This window comes from Silene latifolia, unplaced genomic scaffold (genome assembly GCF_048544455.1).
Source record: "Silene latifolia isolate original U9 population unplaced genomic scaffold, ASM4854445v1 scaffold_20.1, whole genome shotgun sequence".
Lineage (NCBI taxonomy): Eukaryota > Viridiplantae > Streptophyta > Magnoliopsida > Caryophyllales > Caryophyllaceae > Silene > Silene latifolia.
This window is the reverse complement of record NW_027413163.1, coordinates 11,358,543-11,380,585: the sequence shown is the minus strand read 5'-3', so window position 1 is coordinate 11,380,585 and position 22,043 is coordinate 11,358,543. Positions and strand designations below refer to the sequence as shown.

The following is a 22,043-nucleotide window of genomic DNA, read 5'->3' as shown; positions in this document are numbered from 1 at the left end:
TTTATGCATAGGAAGGCATTTCTAAGGCATAGTTTTTTGAGTTGTAATTTGTAACATGGTGTGTTTTTTATGCATAGGAAGGCATTTCTAAGGAAGTTCTGTTTAGTAATATGTAAGCCAAGAGGTAGCTTCCTTTTTGTGGAATAATTTGGATTAGGATTGGAATTTTTTGAGTGTCATTATCTCTTTGTCTTTTGCATTATGGGTGATTTAGATTTGTTTCTTGCGTTTTTTAAAAGGTCAACTTTAAGTTTTTCTATGGCTTTATTGGAAGTTATTTTTTTTTTCCCAATTTTGTGACTCTCTCAAGAAAAACAATAAATCTTGCTGAAGACGGGTCCATTTTCGTCATGTTTAAAAAGATTTAAATGCGACCCATTTAAGGCATTTAAATGTAACCAAAACGATTTTCTAAAGGTACAACAGTTTGTCGTTAAAATAGTAACATTTGGCCCGCTTTCAACATGTGACGAAGAGTGTTTCTCTTCCATGAGAATTTTTTTTTTTTTTTTTTTTTTGAGGGAAAAAAGATATTTTATTGATTAAAAGAAATCCGACATTAAATCGGAAGAGACAATATCAGCTATCGCATCAGGGCACATGTCCACCCAAACACGAGTTAAGAAACTAATAGGCATATAGTGAGCCATGCCATGGGCCGCTTCATTACCGCTCCTTCTAACATAACTATATGAAATACAATTAAACTTACTCCCCCATTCAACAATTTCAGTAATAACATTTCCGAGATAGCTCAAGGGTACCTTGCCAGACTTAAGAATGGAGATTATTTGTAGGGAGTCCGACTCTAAAATAACGGATTGAACACCCATTTGATATGCCAGAGAAAGACCAAGAGCTGCTGCCTTTGCTTCTATAACATCCACATTCCATTTCTGTCTAACATGTTGGACTGCAGCACGCACAACGCTTCCTTCATGATCACGAATAACGACACCCATTCCGCTACCAACACCCTCAAACATGGCTGCATCTACATTCACTTTCCATGAACCAATAGGAGGGGCTTTCCAATTTTGGTGGCAGCCCACTAAATTTGTACCAGACGGAGGGATTTCTTGAGACGAAGCTTGCAAGTAATTTACGCGGTATCGATCAGCGCACTCAACTATTGTTATGGGAGCATTTCCTTCTCGTCCATGGAAAATATCATTTCTATCATTCCAAATTGACCAATTAATCATTGCCCATCGACTGGAAGTACTCGCATCACCGTGAGAATTGGTGCATGAAAAATGTCTTTAAATTGCAAAGTTGAACGTAGGTGAATGGGTGAGAGTAACTCAATCTTCAATGGAACAAAAAAAAACTAGAGAGCTTGAAAAAATAGTCACCCATTTAAGTAATTTTATTTGTTTGGTTAAAGTTATTTTGACTTGTAAAAGTCAATTAGTTCACTTTAAAACCATATAAGCAGTATTTGATTGTGGTGGGGAATGAAGCAATTCATTGGTTCAGGTCCGAGTAGGGATGGCAATGGGTCGGATTGGACCGGGTTTTGCAAGATCCAAACCCGATTCATTTTTTCCTTCGGTTCAATTAGGGTGCGGTTCAGTTTGGGCCATAATTGTCATCCCTAGGTCCGGGAGGCCTGTTAGGCTGTACAAAGCAACACTTGTAAGTTTTTTTTTTTTTTTTTTTTTGACAGATCGCAACACTTGTAAGTTGTAACACGCAAATTGCGTTTTCACCAACGCCTGGGTGTTGAGATCCCTTTTCATTAATTGATTTTAGGATAGAATTTCGTTTGCTTATGGGTTGTCTTACACCTAGTTGTATAAGCCCGCTGCGAGGACTCGAAACTATCCGACCCTCTCGCAATTTCAATGCCAAGATAATATATTAATTCACCAAGATCCTTCATATGTACTCCGTATTATGTTTATGGATCGACACTCACTTCTCGCTTCATCACAAAGTAATCGATCTTGAATTCTTGATTTCGAAGCCCAGTCGATTTCTGAGTCAGTCCTTCATAAAAAACACCCAGCTTACAAGGGCAAGGAGAGTTGGTCCGACAGCCATGACCATACCGTGTAGATGTAGATGTTATCTCGTTTATGAGGTAACCACGCGAAGGTCATGCAGGTCTAAGGCAGTCTATGTACCCTCTATAAATGTCTGACGTCATCAAGTGACACGAGGTCAAAAGGACAGAAAAATTCTCGTGTCTTCCCAAATGGAATATTATAATGGCTTAAGTGTAAGGAGCTCAATCCTCCCGAAGTACACAAGAATTTTTCACCTTCGCATATGCTTATTTTTGAAGTGAATAACTAACAATGGCTTACTCTATTCCTTTCTTCCCTACCACCCTCAGCAGGACCTCTTTTTATTACTTGGTTTCGTGTCGGATACTTTGGAACATTATTATAGTGAAAACTGAAAAGAGAGGAGCAAAGTGAATTCCTTTTATATTATGCGCCTGAATCGACTAGTCAAGGCAGCCACAATGGAAATACACCGTATGGGAGAATGTCGACGATGCAGCACATCAACCAGTCTCAGTCTTTTTGCTGATACGAGAGGAGCAAAATCTGCATTTGTTTTCAGGACAGGTATGTGGAGAGCAGGAGCAAACACCATAGACGAAGAAATGCCTCGTTTCCACGACATACTCATAGCAGCTTGTTTAGGGTACCTACTCCCGCCAAGAAGCTTAGGAAAAAAAGATTACCCTGAATGAGATTCCATCCTCATAATGTGATTTAAATGCCAGAATCAATTTATATTACGATTTGTGAGCAACCAATCATCTAAATAACCCAAGGATAGTATGATGAGCAAAAGCAAGAACCTCAAGTTTGATTCAAGTAAGATGCAGGGTCAATAATTCCTACCTTAGGACGACAATGTTGTTCAAGCGAGTTGTGATATACCCTTCCTGATACCCTCTCATGATCTGCAAAGTACACCCTGCTGCAAAACAAAAGGCAGGCTGTAAAAACTATAACGACTAGTCGACTATTAACGAGCAAAGAGTAGAGCTAAAAACCTGAACATAGTGTTCGCGATTTTTGAAACTAGTGCATCAGAAATGCCTGCCCTGACAATGAGCCATGCAACCTCAGAGGCCACCTGATATCCGATCTGCACATCAATGATATTCAAGAATTAAAACTCATACATCTAATCTTTATGAAAGATCAGGATCACAAATTGCAACAATTATAATCCAAGATCATGAGAAAAGCGTCTCTTACTAAAGACATGTTCGTAAGACTTACTAAATTGATAACTTGTACTGCAAAACCATATCGACATATTACCTTTAGTTGCTCCAATCTAATATATGCAGAAAGATGATCACCTATCTTTTCAAATATAGCTAGTAGTAAAACCGTCTCTTCTCTCTCGACTGGATCATTATGTTCATGCGAGTTCCCGTCCCCAGCACCTCCATCTTTGTGAGTGATTGATGTTGGAACCAGAGTGTCCACCATAAAGTCTGATGCCAAGAGCTCTTTATGGGCTACCATCAGCAACGCACACAACTCAACCATCTTTCCTTGTTTCAAATATAGTAAAAATTCAGAGTAGACATCTGTCGTCTTCAGTACAAGCAATCTTATTGTCTCCAATATATGCCTCTGTCAAAAGCAATAGAAATAAGAGCAAGACATCATCGGATATTAAATGGATCAAACTCTATGCAACACCGACAAGAATATGATCCTACTAAGTTGTAATCTGAAGCACCATACAAATTCGTCACGACAGAGAAGCACCACAAGATCACTGGCAGACTTATTCTTCATCCAGCATTGGATATAAAAATCATCCCTGTGAAAAGAGCAAACAATCACACGACAAAAGAATAATAGAAGAGCAAAAACTATAAGATGTTTAGAGTAACAACGCAATACCGAATACTTTCAAGTGCAACATTGAGTGGCAATGCTGCCTTAATTTTCAATTCATCACAATCTCTTCTGTCGTCAGCCAGAAAGCCATTTTCAAGAAACAGGGCAGTTAATTTAGGGTTTGCAAGCTTTGCAGCATTGTGTAAAAAAGACCAACCAACATCTGTCAGGTCTCTAAAACTAAGGAAAGCATCAGTCTCGCCAGCGAGTACTGCAGCAGCACAATCAGCACTGTCATGCAAAAACATGAGGTGTCTGACAATTGTTGGCAGATCATAATCACAATCCAGGCTATCAAAGGATTCCACTCCATTCACAACTTTAACAAATTCATATCTGTCATCCAGAACCATGACATGATATAGATGATGGTATAACAAAGTGTCCTCTCCACAAATCTCTCCTTCATAGCTTTCACTTGTCTTTGGGAGAAAGTAAATACACTGTTCCAATTATAAAAAAAAAAAGAAAAAGAAAGAAATAGGCATTAATGTGTGACCTCACAAGCATTTCATCAAGATAAAGCAATAGAGAAACGGGTGTGCAACAAAGCACCAAATGAGAGACATAACACTATCGTGCCCTCAGCTTTTATGTAGGTTATAGGATCCTGAAACTAAACTCAACTATTGTTTCTCACTATTAAATCTTAAAACCTGAGTCCAGACAACATGAAACAACATGAAACAGGGCATGTCTCATTACAATGTCAATGCATGACAGAATTGCAAAAAAACTTTAACTGGACTATAAATGAGACTCCACCCCTCATTGTATATTTTGTGGATTAGTACTACCTTCAGCTCAAAAGTGCCCTTAAATATTTAGCATCCATATTTCCCCCAAGTACCCAAAATAGTGACCAGGAAAGGGGTGCGTAGGTACACTCTTTTCCGTGCTAGATCTCGCATATCCTTTCCCGGGACTAAAATTAACCTAAACATATAAATCGAACAGAAGTCAACACAGAATATGTGAACATTGCAAGTTATTTTATTGCTTACCTTAGTAATCATCGATTCTGAACTCACTTTCTTCATAAGACGTGTTTCCAGTAGAACTGTTTGAAAAAGAGAGCTTAAGAGATTTCTACGAACATTCATTTGTTTGGGCTATTCACTTAAATGTTTTGTTAATAACTGATAGGCGATAGCTATGGCTGTCAGAATAGTCTCACCTTTGTCCCCTAGCCGGCCAAGTGGTCTACACGTACTCGGTTGCAATTTCCTAATGAGATTAAGAAATAACCTTTATCAACAAGAACGTGAAACAAAAATAAGAAAAATATCGACCAATAACCTTTAGCAAAATTCAATTACTTTTACCTGTGTATATCAGCTGAGATCTTGACGTTCTGCTCCACATGTAGTTTCACACAACTTAATAATTGCTCAAATACTTAGAATGTACGTAAAAGCTAATCAATAGAGTGAATTGGGTGCTTACTCGAGTACTCGGTGTGCTTGAACAATTTTTTTCCGCAAGAACTGTCTCAAAAAATTCTGTTTGAAAAATAGACGTTTAGAGACTTCTATGGTCGATTGTTCTGTTTCCTTGGTGTTTGTACAAATGGCATATTCAGTTATTCACACATTTGTATTGACACTTTTACTGAAAGCTAAGGTTGTTAGAATTATCTCACCTTTATTCCTTCGCAAAAGCTGAGCTGCCAACCTAGGTTATTGCGGATTATAATATTCTCATCAGGTTGAGAAGCAATATTTATACAATGGCGGTATTTAATTAAAATAAAGGTAGCATCCGACAAAATATACTATAATCAGAACACAGAGGAAACAATCAACCAATACCCTAAATCCAATTATATTAATTCTTTACCTAGCCAAGTTAGCTGAGATCATATCTGTTCCCTTGCCATGTAGTTCCACTTCCATAAGTTCATTATAGGCATTCTGAAAAGAGAGAAAATTATTAGTAGGAAGAAAAATGGTCCTTCAAAGATGGTTCGAGTTGAAAATTAGCTGAATCTGCTTCTACTGAATTACAATTTATTTTTACAAATAAATTTGTACTAGTTGTAATAGATTAGGCAGCAATGATACTAGAAGTAAAAAATTATACCTCAAGCTTTAAAAGAGTGTGATTCAGAGTCAGATTCTGGTTGAGATAATCGCGAGACATCTCCACAAGTCTAAAGGCAAGCAACATAGATCTCATAACTTCCTTTTTCTCCAAATCTGATTCTAGGTCATGTTGTAACACAATTAACTTGGCAATTGGGCTACTATATACATCGTCATCAATCACCAACTTGTCCCAAGCAACGATTAGCAGCGTAGCCAGCTTAACAAGATTCCATTTCTCAACACAGGCGACACCTAGAGCAGTAACCTGCTGTTTTTTCGACTTTGACGCTAGCAGTTTGATTGTATCCAAAGCCTCCTTCTGCGAATTAAGCACAACAGTATATTATATATTCCGTATCAACCAGCACATACACTCAAGTCACTGAAATCAGATTTATACCAACTCTTGTAGACGGAATAAGGAAAAGAGGTTGTATACAGATTCTCCAGCACCAAAGTCTTTCACAATTTTATGATCGCTGCAAATCAGAGAGCAAAACCACAAGGACAGGTCGTCAAAGGAAGCATAAAACCAAGGAAACTTTAGTTAATCAAGTAGAAGTAGTCGTACCATAAAGAATCTAGTGCTAACGTAAGTGGAAGGAATGAAACAGCCCCCCAGCCCTCATAACCCTCCAAAGTGGGATCAGCGCCATGTTCTATAAATAAGGCGGTTAACCCATAGCATAACATTTTAACAGCGAGCTCTAATGGTTTAGGATTATCTCCAACTTCAGCTTCAAGTGGATCAGCTGGTAGTCCAAGATTAAGATCCACCTTCCGCAATAAAGTATCTCCATTAAGAAATGCAGTTGCACAGCCAACAGCACGACGAAAACATAGCAACTTCAACAGTCTGGTCTCGAAATCCTCATATCCCCCCCAGCTATAGTCATATTCTCTGGCTTTGAGTAAAGAGACAAATGCTTCCTTATTGTCAGTACGAATGAAGCTTTCCAATTCTAAACCGATTCCGAAATCATCAAATTCGGTTTCTAGTAAGGAGATAAATTCATGCCCATTAACACTACTAGCACTACTACGCACCGGTTCCCTATCCTGAAACAATCAAAACACGAGTCGGTAACTTGGATTAAACCAATTTACAACATTCAGCACTCATTTGTTCGTTTAACATTTATATACTGTACATTGAATTTTAATCAAACGTAAACAAATGATTAAAATCACTACATTGAACCAATTTACAACATTCAGCCTGTAATATTCTTTCTGTCTCAGTCATTCGTTTGTTTAACATGTATGTACTGTACATTGCAAGGGCTATTGTATTTTAATCAAACGTTAACAAATAATTGGAATGGAGAGCGTAGTACTTAAAACAGGTACAATTAAGTCGGGTCAATTTGGTCAGGTCTCGTAACTGCTAACAAGCCCTTAAATTACTTAATTCGAAACAAATCTACTCTGTAAAAAACAAACTAGATTTATTTATTGACATATTTTATAAGCTTTGATAAAAAAAAATAAAAAAAATAAAAATAAAAAAATAACGAGAAATGAACTTACCTTGTTGAAAAGTCCTTTAGCCATGGCTTTGGTGGTAAAATAGCAGACAAACAAGTTGAAGGGAAGAAGAAAAGGTCAGGGACAGAGGACGTGGAGAATTCACGGTAGACCTCGCAAACCTTCAAAGGCTCCAACTCAAACTCGACCCAATTAAATCTCGTGTCGCGTTCGTATTTGGAAAGTTTAAGTTTATTTATGTCATGAAGGATCAAGAAAAATTAGGATTAATTTAGTAAACAGGTTAATTAGGTCGGGTTTGAGTTTAGATAGTTCAACCTAAACCCAACCCAATTAAATGTCGTGGCATATCTTGTCGATCCACTTACATAAATGAGTCATTAAGTCTCAACCCAAACCCATTAATTTCGTTTTCGTGTCGTACTATTATTTGCCAACTATAATTCTAGAGTTGCCAGCCCAGCTTTTGAGTCGGGTAGTAAGCTAATCCGTGTCCACAACATCGACTTACGAGTTAGTTGTCTACTTTAATACGGAGAACTACTACTTTCATTTTTGATGATGATCTTTTGACCAAAAATAAATAAAAACTCACTATGACCTTTTTTTTGCGGCCTTCAAAACATCACTTTAACCGTATATGCTAGGGTTAAATTTCGTGCAAATGCACTATAATACACGACATTTTTTACATTGTAGTATATAGTTATAATGATTTAGACATTTTGATGAACGACTAATTGGTTAGTGTTTGTTTTAATTTGATTGAATAATTTTATTATAAGAGTTAAATTTAACTAAAAAGTTGAAGTTCGTTATATATTTCCGTACATTATTTGATGTAAATGGTGAAAAATGATTATGGTAAATATTGTGACCATAATGATTTTCGTATCTGTAACTCCTAAAAAGCCCTTACATAACTAAGATGAATCACCTTAATTTGAATCAAATGTAGAAAAATAAGCTCGAATTAGGAATTTTTTTGGTTAATTAGCGTTATTAAGCAAACTAATTAGGTAATTAGTGTTGAGTTGAAACTATTTACGTTTATGGTGTCCACGTCATCACTATTTTTTTTTTTCCGCAGTTTTTCAACAAAGCCGCTAATATTCTTAGCTGCTTTCCTTCTTTTTTACTAGGCGTCCATTTTCCACAATCCAGTGTACTGGACTCAAAAATTTCAAAAATAACAGGTAAAGCTGCTAAGGTTTATAGCGGCTTTGTCAACTTTTAAAAAAAAAACGGAACACCAGAAACCACTAAAAAGTATAGTGGCTTTGGTGGTTATATAGAAAAAAACAGGAGAATCTTCATTCATCCTATTGAACAAAAAAATCCCCAATTGCTCTCTTCAAACCCGGAACCCTAGTTGTGCGAAAAACCCAATTTATCACCCAAAATCCACCAAATTTCGTTCAATCAATTCATCTCCATCAACCTAATTCATCCTATATTCATCTAAATGTAATAATTCAACCCTAATTTACTAATTTTGGTGCATACTTAAGTAATTCTTCCCCCAATTTAGTAATTATTTTGTGCTTAGTTTTGTAATTGTTTTTAGCTTAGTTTGTTACTTTTATAGTTCAAATTAGTAGCTTGGTTGATATAGTTTGTATTTAGTTTGATTATTTACAATGGATATAAATAATTATCCATTGACTTGTTGGTGGAATGGTGAAGTAAAGGTAAATGGTGAAGATATTAGTTATAAGAGTGGTTGTGAAAGCTTTGTTATTGTTAATAGTACTATTAGTCTTAATGAGCTCAAGAGGTAAATGGTGAAGTAGAGGTAAATGGTGAAGATATTGATTTGAAATCGGCTTTCACCGACACCGTTATGCAACACCAAATTAGAAAATTTGACTTAGGTATGGAGAAAATTGGTATGATCAATGCAAATGCTAGAGCTTTGTTAGAGAGCATTCCTCCAAGTAAATGGTGTCTTGCTCATGATGGTGGTAAAAGATATGGTTTGAAGACAACAAATATGTGTGAATGTTTCAATGGTGTGCTAAAGGGGGTAAGATTTCTCCCAATTCAAGCCCTTGTAAAAGACACTTTTACACGAGTTAACAAATATTTTGTTGATAGAAGAAAAATAATGACAAGGGATAGATTGTTAGGTGGTTTTAAATGGTCGGATAAGGTAACTAAGACACTTGATGAAATTGAAGAAATTGTCGCCCATCATGAAGTTAGTGAACACGATTTTGAGCAAGGCCTTTATCAAGTGACTACAAGTCAAGGTCGTAGGCTTGGAAATCGTGGTGGAAGAAGTCACACGGTACGATTGACAGAAAGGACTTGTACTTGTAACAAGTGACAAAACTTTCATTATCCTTGTTCACATGTAATGACGGTATGTCGTGCTTTTTCAATCGACGTGGATCAATATGTTGACCCATTATACTCTTCCGGGGAATATAATGGTTGTTATCGCACAATCTTTCAACCTATTCCCGATGAGGGTTATTGAAGACATGGATGGAGAAGAAATTGATTCCTAATGATTCTTGGATAAGAGGAAAGGGCAGACCGGTATCTAAAAGAATTCGCAATGAAATGGATGAGGTTTCCAAGTCTTCCGTTACTTGTAGTTTGTGCAATGTAGAGGGCCATAACAAACGATCATGTGCAAGAAATAAATCTAGAGGGTAATTATGTTATTTTTTCTTGGAGTTTGACAATGTTTAACATTGAACTATTAAAAACTATGTTATTTTTTCTTGGAGTTTGACAATGTTAATATTTTTTTTTTGATGTGTTTAGGTCAAATGGAGCCGGGTCCAGTAGATGATAGTGTTCTGAAATTGTAAGAGAAACATAGAAGCTCGGTTATTTGGGAAGAAGAGGTAATTAACGGTTCTTTTAACTTAGTATTATGTTTAAAAAAATAATATTTACTTGTTGAACTTATTTTAAAACATATATGTTTATTTTTTTTGAAGGATATCGAGCCGCTAAAATGTAGAAATCATCTATATTCCAAATCTAAATTCACCGTAGCCCCAGCTGTTGAGAATTTCATTAGTGGAACCCAGTTTCATGGTATTCATAGGTTAGCTTATGTTGTAGCTCGTCCTGATATGATAACCGCATTATTTGAGCGTTGGAGACAAGAAACCCACACCTTTCATTTAACAGTCGGAGAAGCCACCATCACTTTGCAAGATGTTAATGTTTTGTTGGGTCTAAAGGTTGGGGGATTACCTATAACTGGTAAATCTGATTACTTTTGGCCTGAGTTATTGGAGCATCACTTAGGTATTAGACCACCACCTAATGCATTTAAGGGGAAAACTTTGAAACTTTCTTGGTTAAGAGCACATTTTCAAGGCCTACCATAAGATGCAACCGAGCAACATCTTCATGCACATGTAAAAGCTTATTTGCTATATTTGATCGGTACCGCACTCTTTCCTGATAAAAGTGGCAATAGAGTACAATTAATTTACTTCCCCCTTCTGACAAATTTGGAAAGATTGAATGAATATAGTTGGGGAAGTGGAACACTTGCTTATTTGTATAGAAACTTGTGTACGGCGTGTACAAAAGGAGCTATAGAAATTGGTGGTTGTCTTGTTCTAATGCAACTTTGGGCTTGGGAACGTATATCTATTGGTCGACCTACCATCATGAAATCAACAGTAGAGGAGCAAGCCGGTGTCAATACCCTCTTGGTTCGCAAGTGGTGGAGGGTGTTGACCCACTTGGTTGTAGGTGGCTAAGAATACACCGAGCTTATAGGGATCACTTTATTGGTTTAATTCAATGTAGGCGTGCTCTTGATACAATGACCGATACCATGTTCACTTGGGAACCCTACCCTACGGAGGTCCTTTCCCTTCTTCCCGCCATTTGTACCGAAGACCCTAGTGAGTGGATTGTAAATGCACCACTCATTTGCTTTGAAGCCGTTGAGTGGCATTTTCCTAATAGGGTCGTTAGGCAATTTGGTTGGCATCCTACCATTCCCCCTATGTGTAAAACATCTAAAAAGTTGCATAAAATTGATCGTCGGGGAAATGCCACTGATTATGAGGACATGCATAAAGAAAGCATTGTGAAGTGGAATAACCGCAAGACTAGATTGACCCCTAGAGGTGTCCCTTACAATGGTTACGTTGACTACAATGATGCATACCTACAATGATATCGTGCCATCACTCGTCTAGTAGTTAGTAACCTCAGTACCAAAACACAATTCAATGACTTGTATGAGAAGAGACACAATTTCTATCCAAATGCGGCGGACAACATGCTACTTGTAAGTATTTCTTAAATTTTAACTTTAGCATTAGTTTAATTTTAGCAAGAAGAGACACAATTTCAATTTGTTTAGTATTAGTTTAATTTTAGCAAGAATTGTACTTGTTAAATTTTGCAGACGGAGGGTCATTTATACAACTATAGGCATGCTACTACTATGCTTGGTAACATGCCGGAGGATGTTCCACTATCACATGTAGGCATGTTGCGAGAGATGCAGACAATGTCACTCGAATGCTTGCGACGCACGGGACACGAGCATCTAGTCCCACCCATTGAAGCCGATCATCCAAGCCCTCCACACCAACCTCCTCCTAGATATCCTTTACGTCACTTGGAGCATAGGCTTACCCTTATCCGTGAGGAGGAGACACCTACCGGTTCAAGTTCAAGACCAAAGAAGACTCGCTCAAGATTAGGCTAATGTGCCAAGTAGTTTAGTTGGTTTAGTTTGTATGAACTTTAGTTGGTTTAGTTTGTATGAATTTTAGTTGGTTTATTTTGTATGAACTTTAGTTGGTTTAGTTTGTTATCAATGACATGAATTGCATTTCCGGATTTCAATCCCGTGTTAGGAGTGTATGTTTGGGCATTGTGTAAATCATGTTGAAAGTTTGTGCATGGGTGAATGTATGTGTGATGGTGTGAAGGACTAGGGATTGGGGGCTTCTTTGTGCAGGTGTGATTGTAGGTGTGATTGTAGGTGTGCATGGGTGAATGTATGTGTGAAGGTGCTTTTTTTTTTTCAAAACTGCAAGTGAAACCGCTAATAACCTCAGCGGCTTAGTGGGTTTGTTATTTTTTTTAGTGCAAATTTCACAAAGCCGCTAAGAACTTCAGCGGCTTTGCCTCTATTTTTTGCATTTCTTGAGTCCAGTAGCTACTGGATTGTGCAAGTATTTTTTTCCCAAATCCACATGCATAGCCGCTAATAACTTCAGCGGCTTATGGGGTTTGCTTTTTTTTGTTGTGAAAATTACACAAAGCCGCTAAGAACCTCAGCGGCTTTGCCTGTATTTTTTGCATTTCTTGAGTCCAGTACTACTGGATTGTGCAAGCTTTTTTTTTTTCCAAAAATAACATACAAAGCCGCTATAAACCTTAGCGGCTTTACCTGTTATTTTTGAATTTTTTGAGTCTAGTACACTGGATTGTGGAAAATGGACGCCTAGTAAAAAAAGAAGGAAAGCCGCTAAGAATATTAGCGGCTTTGTTAAAAAACTGCGAAAAAAAAAAATAATGATGACGTGGACACCATAAACGTAAATAGTTTCAACTCAACACTAATACCTAATTAGTTTGCTTAATAACGCTAATTAACCAAAAAATTCCGAATTAGGGGCCAAAATACGAAACCGGATTAAAGTTACGACGAATGAAAAGTCGCAACTTACAATGATTGTTTCGAAGGCTAAAAAGGGTATTATATGTAATTTCAAGTTTCTCTTCAAAAATTATAATATGGCATTAATTATATAAATACGCTATTAAAAATACGGGGTGTTACACTTACAAATTAATATTCGACGAGGTCTCTCAAAAAATGATAAGATAAACAGGTCACATCACCAATTGGCATAGCATTTTAGTATAGAACATTTAATTCTAATTTAAGAAGAAAAAATAATGTATTGGCACCCTTAACTGTAAGACCATTTATAACCATTGTATTTGAATGGATTAAAGCGAATCAAAAATATAATAGATGATATAAAATTACCATTAATAAAAGCATTTGAAAACGATTTATTATTTGCTCACGAATAAACAACTAACTGAAACATCCTAAATTGAAATAGCTCAACATTTATAAATGATGCACAAAGAAAAATAGCGAACAACAATCTTAACTCAAATAAAAAGGGTTTTTTTTAGTGTGTGTGAATAGTTAGAGCAAAAAATGATGAAGTTTGAAAGAAGTGAGAACATTCATATGGTCAAAGTTGTATCAAGTTGTATCTTGTGTCGGTTGGTGTCGATGAGCATAGCTCATCTTGTTTGGGCTTTGTGTCGTGGTGGTATGGTTTGGGATTTGTTGTATGTCCCTTTCCCCTCGGCCCTTTCCAGCACTCGTTGTTCCCTTTCCCGGTATGTTGGTTGGGGTCGTTGAGTTTCTCGTGGTTGATCTAGTTTCATGTAGGCCAATGGTCCTGGGGAGTCTTGATTGGTGTCGGGGTTGCTGTTGGTGTTTTTGGTGTCATCTGGTTCCGCTTCATCGGCCATGTTTTGGGTCTGTCGTTTCCGTCTCTTTTGTGTATGAGGTCAAGTTTGGGGAGTCTTGATGGAGATGTGTGGGATTTGGTGAGGTCGGGTGTAACACCCCCATACTCCAAGTGCCTTACCAGGACCACTTAAGGCATGGAAGTGCTACCATCTCGGTTACCCAAGGCATGATACTCATAAGACAATAACGAAACAACTTAAATGATATAACTTTAGTGAAAAGTACAACTAAAACCAAATCCCAAAATACGGGTACAAGTTCTTAAAACCAACTGTCTACTGAAATACTGAAATGTCATAAAACTAAAAGACTACAAATGGAAGACTTCTATCGTCGACGGTGGCACATCCCAGCTATCCCAGTACTCAACTCAAACCTGCTCAATGACTGCTCACCATCCCCGAAGGGATCACCGCTGGTTTTACAAAACAACAACCGGGGTCAGTACTAATCACACAACTCAATATATCAACAATAAGATAAACAGACAGCTTAACCGTCACACACACACACAATCACACCAATCCCAACAATCTCAATCACTGACTGTCCACTGGACCAGCCCTGTCAGTGGGGGACCGCAACCGTTCCCACCTAAGCCCCGATCATCATACCGAGCGATAACCCTGTCCATTAATGTGCACATCCCCTTCCGTGGCGGGTTCCACGAAGGGCGAAACTAGGGCGTGAAGCCAATCCCGCAAGTGACTCCACTCAGCCGAGAACGCATCTCGAGAACCAGAGACAAACAATCACAATCACAGCCGTCACAATACAATTACGATATTAAACAATCAATCTCAACACATCAACAATCATCTCATTATGGGACTAATACTGAGTAGGAAATCCTACCTGGAAAGCACAACTATCAGACGGTCTCTACAGCTGTATCAAAAGGCTTCTTCTACAAAACCTCCTCCTATCATACAACATACAAATGCTACCAAATCACAAACTAATCAAAAACCCCCAAATCCCTAGATTAGGGTTTAACCAACTTAAAGGAAAGACAATATAAAGGGTACACAGATCTTACCCTCGACGCAAGGATCTCAACGGTATAACCAACGATGAAAACCAACCTTCCAAACTTCGGGATTTGCTAACAATGCGATTAAAGCGAAGAACGTACTTTGTTTTCTCTCTTGACAGTAATTAGGTTTTGAAAAAGTGTTTAAGAACAATGACGGAAAAGATTATATACCTAATCGCATTATTAACAAAACCCGAGAAATAACTCCCCGTAAACCGGCTACTCGATCGAGTAGCTAAGGTACTCGATCGAGTGCCTTCTTACTCGATTAAGTATCTGCGTTACTCGATCGAGTACCCAACAGGTCAGAAACTTTTATAAAATGCAACTCACCCTTACTCGACAGAGTAAGGCCTACTCGATAGAGTACCCAGAGACTCATAAATCCGTAGTATTACATCGGGTGTTTGGTTGTGTTGTTGGGTCGGGTCGGATGCGGTGGGATCCTTTTCTCGCGCATGCTTAAACCAGGGTTAGCTTATTTTCTGTTTTTTTTTTTGGGGGGAAATGTAAACTTTCTCATTAAAGATCATAAATCTCCAAATACAAACAATTGGAAGGCATAGTGATACTAACTTCCTTCATGACTTAACAAATGCATCTAACCAATTTTTTACATTAGCCGTTTGACACTTAGTCTGAAATTTCTTAACTCTATTACAAACATCTGTCTGAACAAATTTGACAACTGTTCGGATGTAACACACTGTTCCACCGCACTTGTTTCTAGCCATCCACGATGATATATCATCCCGCCAATATAACCCCAACAAATTTCTTCCGACCGAGGCTCTCAGATCGTTTATGACACCACCATTGAATGCACTCTTCATCGGTAGTATCTCATCACACCACTCAAAACCATGCTACAACATCTCCTGCTGTACTCACACTTAAAGAATAAATGATCGTGGGTTTCTCGCTGCGCAAACCAAATAGGTAGCACAAATTCACTTGAATAATCTTCATGTTCATCAATCTATCCTGAGTAAGAAGTCTGTTATGACCCATCAACCAACTGATAAAACCATGTTTAGGAACCATCCATGTATTAAGAATCCATGGATACCATTCACAGACAGTATCCTGACCTTGTAACCATTTGTAACCCAAAGCAGTAGAGTAAAATGTAGCCACTCCAGAACCAGGCATTAGCAACTCCTTGAAAATAGATTTTATCTGACAAATCTTTCTCCATGCCCAGCTCGAATTAGAGGTTGGTTCATAATCCTTCCAATTCCTGTCTTTGATATAAATTGCGTGCACCCACTTTACCCATAAATGGTCAGCTTTAGTCTCAATCCACCATACATACTTTGCCACAGCTGCCATATTCCAAAGCATCAAGTTATGCAACCCACTCCCATCTTGTCTCTTAGGCCTGCACACACGGTCCCAAGCAACTAAAGCTGGGCTAGAACTGTCTTGATGCCCATGCCAGAGGTACTCTCGACAAATGGAGTCAATTTTTCTCAGCACAGTTTTGGGGAGAATGAAGATACGAGCCCAGTAGTTGTGAAGGGTACTAATAACGACCCTAATCGTAACTAACTTTGTCGAAAGATATGAGAGATGTTTTGCCCCCAACCCTCATATCCTATTGTAGATACCTCATTTCTGCACCTCCCGCAAACCACCCGGTGATGATTGGGCCGCATGTTTGGTACGCGGAACGATTTGTGACAATTCGTAAGTTTATCGTCAAGTGATTGCTCAAACATTTATGTCTACCTCTTAATTGTCATCTACGTGCCGATACGGTCGTTTTGACAGTAATTAGAGTACATTTGGAGTCCGGGTCAAAAACCGTCTTCATTTCCTAAAACCGTCAAATCCCGAGTCAAAACAATGTGCTTGTCTACCTAAGGTTAGGATGTCATAAAATGTTGAGATTATATCTCATTTTGAGTCTCATATCACTTCATTAGGCTAAACATAAAGTTTACATTACAAAATGTGCATTTCATTTAGCTAAAATGATAACCCGACCTTTAGGCCCGTTTTACGAGGTGATAACTACTTTTTTGGGTCAGGCCTATTTCACAGAAAGTTCTAGATCTTTCTTTTAGCTTTCCAATGCCACCGAAATCACCTTAATCCGAGTCTTGTAGAGAAAGGTATGCCTAAAATACGACAGGCTGTCAAACGCGTTTTCTACGCGCAGAGAAACCTACCCGGGAAAGGACGCAGCAGGTGCTGCGCCTCTTCCAAAGGACGCAGCACCTGCTGCGCCTTTTCCCAGGGCTTTCTTTTTGTCCAAGTTTCCGTGTTTTAACCTAAGTCGGTTATTTCCGGATCTTTCCTTCCGTATCCTAGTCTTACCATAATTCCGTCGTGTGATTAGTATAAATAAGAGCTTTCGCTCCTCATATTTCTCACGCGAGTGTCCGCCCTTCTCTTCTCCCTTTGCATTCTAGACTTTGTTCTTACTTTTTGGCGTCTACGTGCTTGAACTTTCGACCACGTAAGCTCGGATCTTCTGAGTACCAGCCTCCCCGTTTGCATGACCGACCAACTTGACCAACTACACATCAATCAACTTAATTATTTAATCGTTTTCCTCTTACGAGGGCACTTTCTTTGCATTCGCGTCGAGCATCACTAATCGATATCTTAGTCCTTCTCGTTTCGTTAACATGTAAGTCTGAGGGTGTATAATCTCTCTTTATTCATTGTATTTTATTGTATCATCGTCAATTGTAAGGTTTATGTCGAAAATACCATTAAAACCGATTTCTAAAACCATGCTTTTAAAAACCTCTTTTTACGGATTTCCAGTAGATAACCGTCGAGAAAGGACTCAAGAATCGCCGCGCTCTTGAAGGAGCGCGCCTTCTGTTAACGCCTCTTCGTGAGGTCCGCCGATTCTGCTTCTTTTCTTCTTCTTCGTTCGTTCTCGTTATTCACAAATCCTTTCATTTGTTTCGTTGTTTGTTAATTCTTCACCATGATAGCATATAATTCACATGTATATTATTCATTATCATTAACATGCTTTTAATCATCACAAATCCGACTTAAATCCCAAGTAATCCAATATTCGCGGGTTTTCGTCATTAAATTCAATTCCGGGTTGTAGAAATTCAATTTGTTCATATTGAGTTTCTGTAATTCGTCTTTGATATAGTTTTCATCTGTTATTTGTCATATCTATCATGTTCGTCATTAATCCATTGTATCTAACTTAATTAATTGATTTAATTTGTTTAGTTTGTTAATATTTTTCACCCTGTAATTAATCCATCTTATATTAAGTCGTTTAATTCTGTCTCATCCATGTTTTGCTGTTTTCACGACCCATTCATATGTTCAATAAACATGCTAATCACTTTCATCCGAGTAAATATCATGAATCGATCATTAAATTCACCAATTAACATTAACGGCTTGCAATTACGGCTTCACGACGGACCGAGCCAAGGAACAGACGCGTTCTGCTGCGCTATTCCAAGGGCGCGATCCTGATCTGCTTGCTATTCAGTTGATTTACCTCTCAACTCCGTTTACGCTTGACCTAGTTTAATTAGTCTACGTATAATTAACTATTATCCGTATTATCACGCTAATTCCTGTTCGTTAATTTATTTGATTCTTTCTTTTATTCTTTTATTCTTTTTTTTTTTCTCAAATTATCTGTTTTAAAGGTATTTTCGACATAAATCGCCTATTCCGTTGTAATTATTGTAATTTTCGTTATTGTAATTCATAATTATTGTATTTCTTTTATCATTTGTATGTTTTCACATGTAAATTAACATTAAATCCTACTTCGACATTAATTATATGCCAATTACGTGTTTACCGACTTAGTATTAATTCTCACATGCTAGGATCAAAATTTGGATGTTGCATTGCATGCATATAGCCGACGATATATCAAGTATAGACAACTTCCCTAATCATTAGTAGAGGCCGCTATCGAGGCGGGCGGGATTAGGTGTTTGATCAAAAGAGCTTCCTAATACGTACCCTCACCCCTTACTCCAGATCTCCGTGAACACCCGTGTTCATTGGCATCCACGAGAGTCATTCTAGACATAGAATGCTAAGGGTAACGATTGCTTAGTGTTCATGTCTCTACTTTGTGTCTTGACATGACACGAGGTATTCGAACGGTTCCAATTTCCCATAAAAATTGGTGGCGACTCCATACAAAAATGCAAACGCTTGTTTCCCAAGCGCCCCCGTGGCCCATTGTCCACAGTTTGGCGACTCTGCTGGGGATAATACACTTACGTGTAGCCAAGGGTGAAACTTGAACAAGGTTAGGGAATAGTTTGTACAAGACAATTGTCGGTTTTCATAACTCGGTCTTCCTAGATCGTTTCATTCGGCCTTCCTAGGCCCAACCCATTCGACCAATCGTCCCGTCTAAACGGTCCTAATTCTTATTTGGGCCTAAGGATGGATAGCGATTGACGTCATCCATACCATGATGCTTACTCTTGTTTCTATCAAGGGCCTTCACTACTTGAGGAAATGGACTAGGAATCGGCCTTACTCTTGTTTGGTACGAGCCTCTCCACAGACCCCGGGTTTGATTGTTCGGTATGGCAACCCACCCTTTAAACGAAAACCCTTTTAAATGCACTCAGCATCCCGTTATAATACTTGTATAATGTTTGTACCATATGTGATCATCGCTTTCTAAACAAAACCATGGCGAAATTTGTAAAAGTCAAAACCTCTTTTAAAATGTAAATTTTCGAAAAAGGCCAAATTTAGCACAAAACCAGTCCAAACTCTGTCCGTTTATCGAGTCAAATTTCGGGCCTCAAACCCATTTCAAAAAAAAAAAAACCAAAAACGTTTTATTCAAAATATTTTCAAACCATGTAAATGTAAATATGTAAATTCAATTGGGCTAAGTTAAAGTCAAAGTTCAAACCGACTATGTCCTAGTCGGAACTCTGTCGAGTCATAAACCGTTTTCCTTTACTTTTTTGGGTCTTCAAGTCAAGTCCTAAGGCGTCACGCCGTCATTTTGGACCCCCTACCCCAATTCAGTTAGGATCTAAACACTCGAGTCACACGTCCCGAGGCTCAACACACGAGTCTCAATGGGCCTCATATTTCAGTCTAAACTACAACAGTCTTCTTAACACCTATAAGCAAACCTCGAGTCCAGAATCAACACGTGTCTTCAATCCCGTCAATAAGGTCAACTGTATAAATGTCACTCCGTCAAAGTTAACACTCGAGTCTAAAATTAAAGTCAAGCACCATGAATTCAAACACGAGAAGTCGCTCACGACATTTCACGAGTTCACAAGTCAAGTCTAGATGTGTCGTCTTATCCCTTCCTTTATTTGTTGCCTTAGTATGCGTGATCCCATATCGAATCAAGTTGTAATGCGCGTCATTTCTGTCGAGTAGGAATCCGCAAGTTCCGTCGATCGAAAGGTCACGAGGCAGATCAAGCCACAATCACCGTGTCTCTCCAAGACGTTTATGCCATGGTCCTAGAAGTTCAAGCTACAGTGGAAAATTTGAGCATTCGCATCCTCACCCTTGAAAATGGAATGGTGGAAAAGAACATGCCAACTAGGGAAACCTCTAGTCTAGGTCGTCCAAAGCTTATCTCTTGCAATAACCATCGTCCTAGAAAGCCGAAAACAGCTGAAAGGAAACCTGGGAGGCATCAAAGGGTGCTTACCGATTTAGGCAAGTCTTATGTCGATGCTTTGAAGAGACTTTCTGCCCAAGGCATGTTACATCCAATAGGGCCGACTCCGGATCCACCTTTGCAGAAACAGATGAACCTCTGGAAGGGCAACAAATATTGTCTATATCACCAAGGTAGAGGCCATGATATTGAAGAGTGTTTTCTCTTGAAACACACCATCGAAGATATGATCGAAGAGGGCAAGCTTCCTAAGCCACCTTCCGCCAAGAAATCCAAGAAGACCGACCCTCTTGGGTCTAATATCATTAAACATGACGAAGACTCATTCCTAGACTGTTCTCAACTCCTCGCTCCTCATGATAGTTAAGAGATCAATGTCCTCGAAGACGAAGATATACAAAATGGAATGCTCATGCTTTCCATGGCCTTCGACAACAAATTTTCCAAAATAGAGGGAGCTATTGATAGCTTAAACTCTCGGCTTTCCAACATGGAGAAACAGTTTGCCGAAATGGGTAAGAAGCTTGATGCCCAACCTTTCAAGATGAAGAATGTCCAGACAAACCTTCAACCTCACAGTCCTAAGGAGAAAGCAACAAATGGATAACCTATTCTTAGTTCTTCTAGTCCAAGCATCAAAATCAACAAAGTCAACCTCATGGAGCCTTTGTCAAAAAACTCCCCCAGGTCATTCACAAGTTTAGGCATACTGTATGCCCTAACCTTAAACAAATTATCCTCTCTAGGTCTTCTTGAACCAATAGGGCCTACCCCAGATCCGGAAAGGAAGTCTAAGTTTTGGGATGGCAATTCGTATTGTCAATACCATAGAGAAAGGGGACATGACACCGAGAATTACTACAAATTAAAGAATGTCATCCAGGATAATATCGAGAACGGCAAGTACCATGAATCGACCTTTGCTCAAGCTGACATTAAGTGTGATGGGGCTAAACTCATGGAAGCCCCACCCAGAAGACCGAGACGGGCTCCTAGAGCATTCGCTAACCTTAGCATTACTTATGCGGCGGCACTACAAATGTTAGTATCACAGGGCAAATTACACCTAATCGGTCCAACTCCAGACCCTGAAAACATACTACCTAGATGGGACAGTAATGCATATTGCCAATATCATCGTGGTAGGGGACATGATACAGAAGCGTGCTTTTGTTTGAAGCATATAATCCAAGATATGATTGAAAGTGGGAAGTTGTCCCTCTCAACTTTTAACCTACAAGGTAGCTTAGGCAATCCTCATGGATATACCACTTATCAAGAAACTTTTCTTGATCGTTATCCTTCCAAAGTGTTCCCAATGATGAGGACGGGGTGCTCAAATGGGTGAATGCTCAAAGTCAGATGCCGAAACCAGTTGCTAGAAGAGTAAACGTTCAAGCGTGGGCCGATGATTACGAGTCTA

At 38.6% G+C, this 22,043-nt stretch overlaps 2 protein-coding genes across 5 annotated transcripts; both read right to left on the bottom strand.

Moving 5' to 3' along the window:
* Positions 1–542: 542 nt before the first annotated feature.
* Positions 543–1,205, bottom strand: LOC141638324 (uncharacterized). Its single transcript, XM_074447727.1, has one exon. The coding sequence runs from the start codon at positions 1,203–1,205 to the stop codon at positions 543–545; it is 663 nt and encodes a 220-aa protein (XP_074303828.1).
* A 1,159-nt stretch (positions 1,206–2,364) lies between these two features.
* Positions 2,365–7,957, bottom strand: LOC141638385 (uncharacterized). 4 transcript variants are annotated; one of them, XM_074447799.1, is made up of 16 exons: positions 7,502–7,957; positions 6,543–7,030; positions 6,372–6,450; positions 5,967–6,290; positions 5,724–5,797; positions 5,527–5,558; positions 5,331–5,386; positions 5,210–5,238; positions 5,062–5,111; positions 4,889–4,944; positions 3,888–4,327; positions 3,726–3,804; positions 3,291–3,611; positions 3,017–3,111; positions 2,862–2,940; positions 2,365–2,679 (listed from the first exon to the last, which is right to left on the bottom strand). In XM_074447799.1, exons 1-16 carry the CDS (start codon positions 7,523–7,525, stop codon positions 2,434–2,436), a joined length of 2,472 nt encoding a protein of 823 aa, XP_074303900.1. In that variant the 5' UTR covers positions 7,526–7,957; the 3' UTR covers positions 2,365–2,433. The 4 variants fall into 4 exon arrangements, with proteins under 4 accessions (XP_074303900.1, XP_074303901.1, XP_074303898.1 ...); XM_074447800.1 differs by having other exon boundaries at positions 2,862–2,937; positions 7,502–7,806; XM_074447797.1 differs by having other exon boundaries at positions 5,062–5,132; positions 7,502–7,797.
* Between the last annotated feature and the right edge of the window lie 14,086 nt (positions 7,958–22,043).

What these genes read in the sequence shown, in the direction of transcription:
- LOC141638324 (XM_074447727.1), bottom strand. Translation starts at nt 1,205, where the DNA reads ATGATTAATTGGTCAATTTGGAATGATAGAAATGATATTTTCCATGGA.
- LOC141638385 (XM_074447797.1), bottom strand. Translation starts at nt 7,525, where the DNA reads ATGGCTAAAGGACTTTTCAACAAG. An exon ending in CTAAAGGACTTTTCAACAAG is followed by an intron (nt 7,031 to 7,501) that starts GTAAGTTCATTT and finishes TGATTGTTTCAG; the next exon opens with GATAGGGAACCGGTGCGTAG. An exon ending in ATCTCAGCTAACTTGGCTAG is followed by an intron (nt 5,559 to 5,723) that starts GTAAAGAATTAA and finishes GCAATAACCTAG; the next exon opens with GTTGGCAGCTCAGCTTTTGC.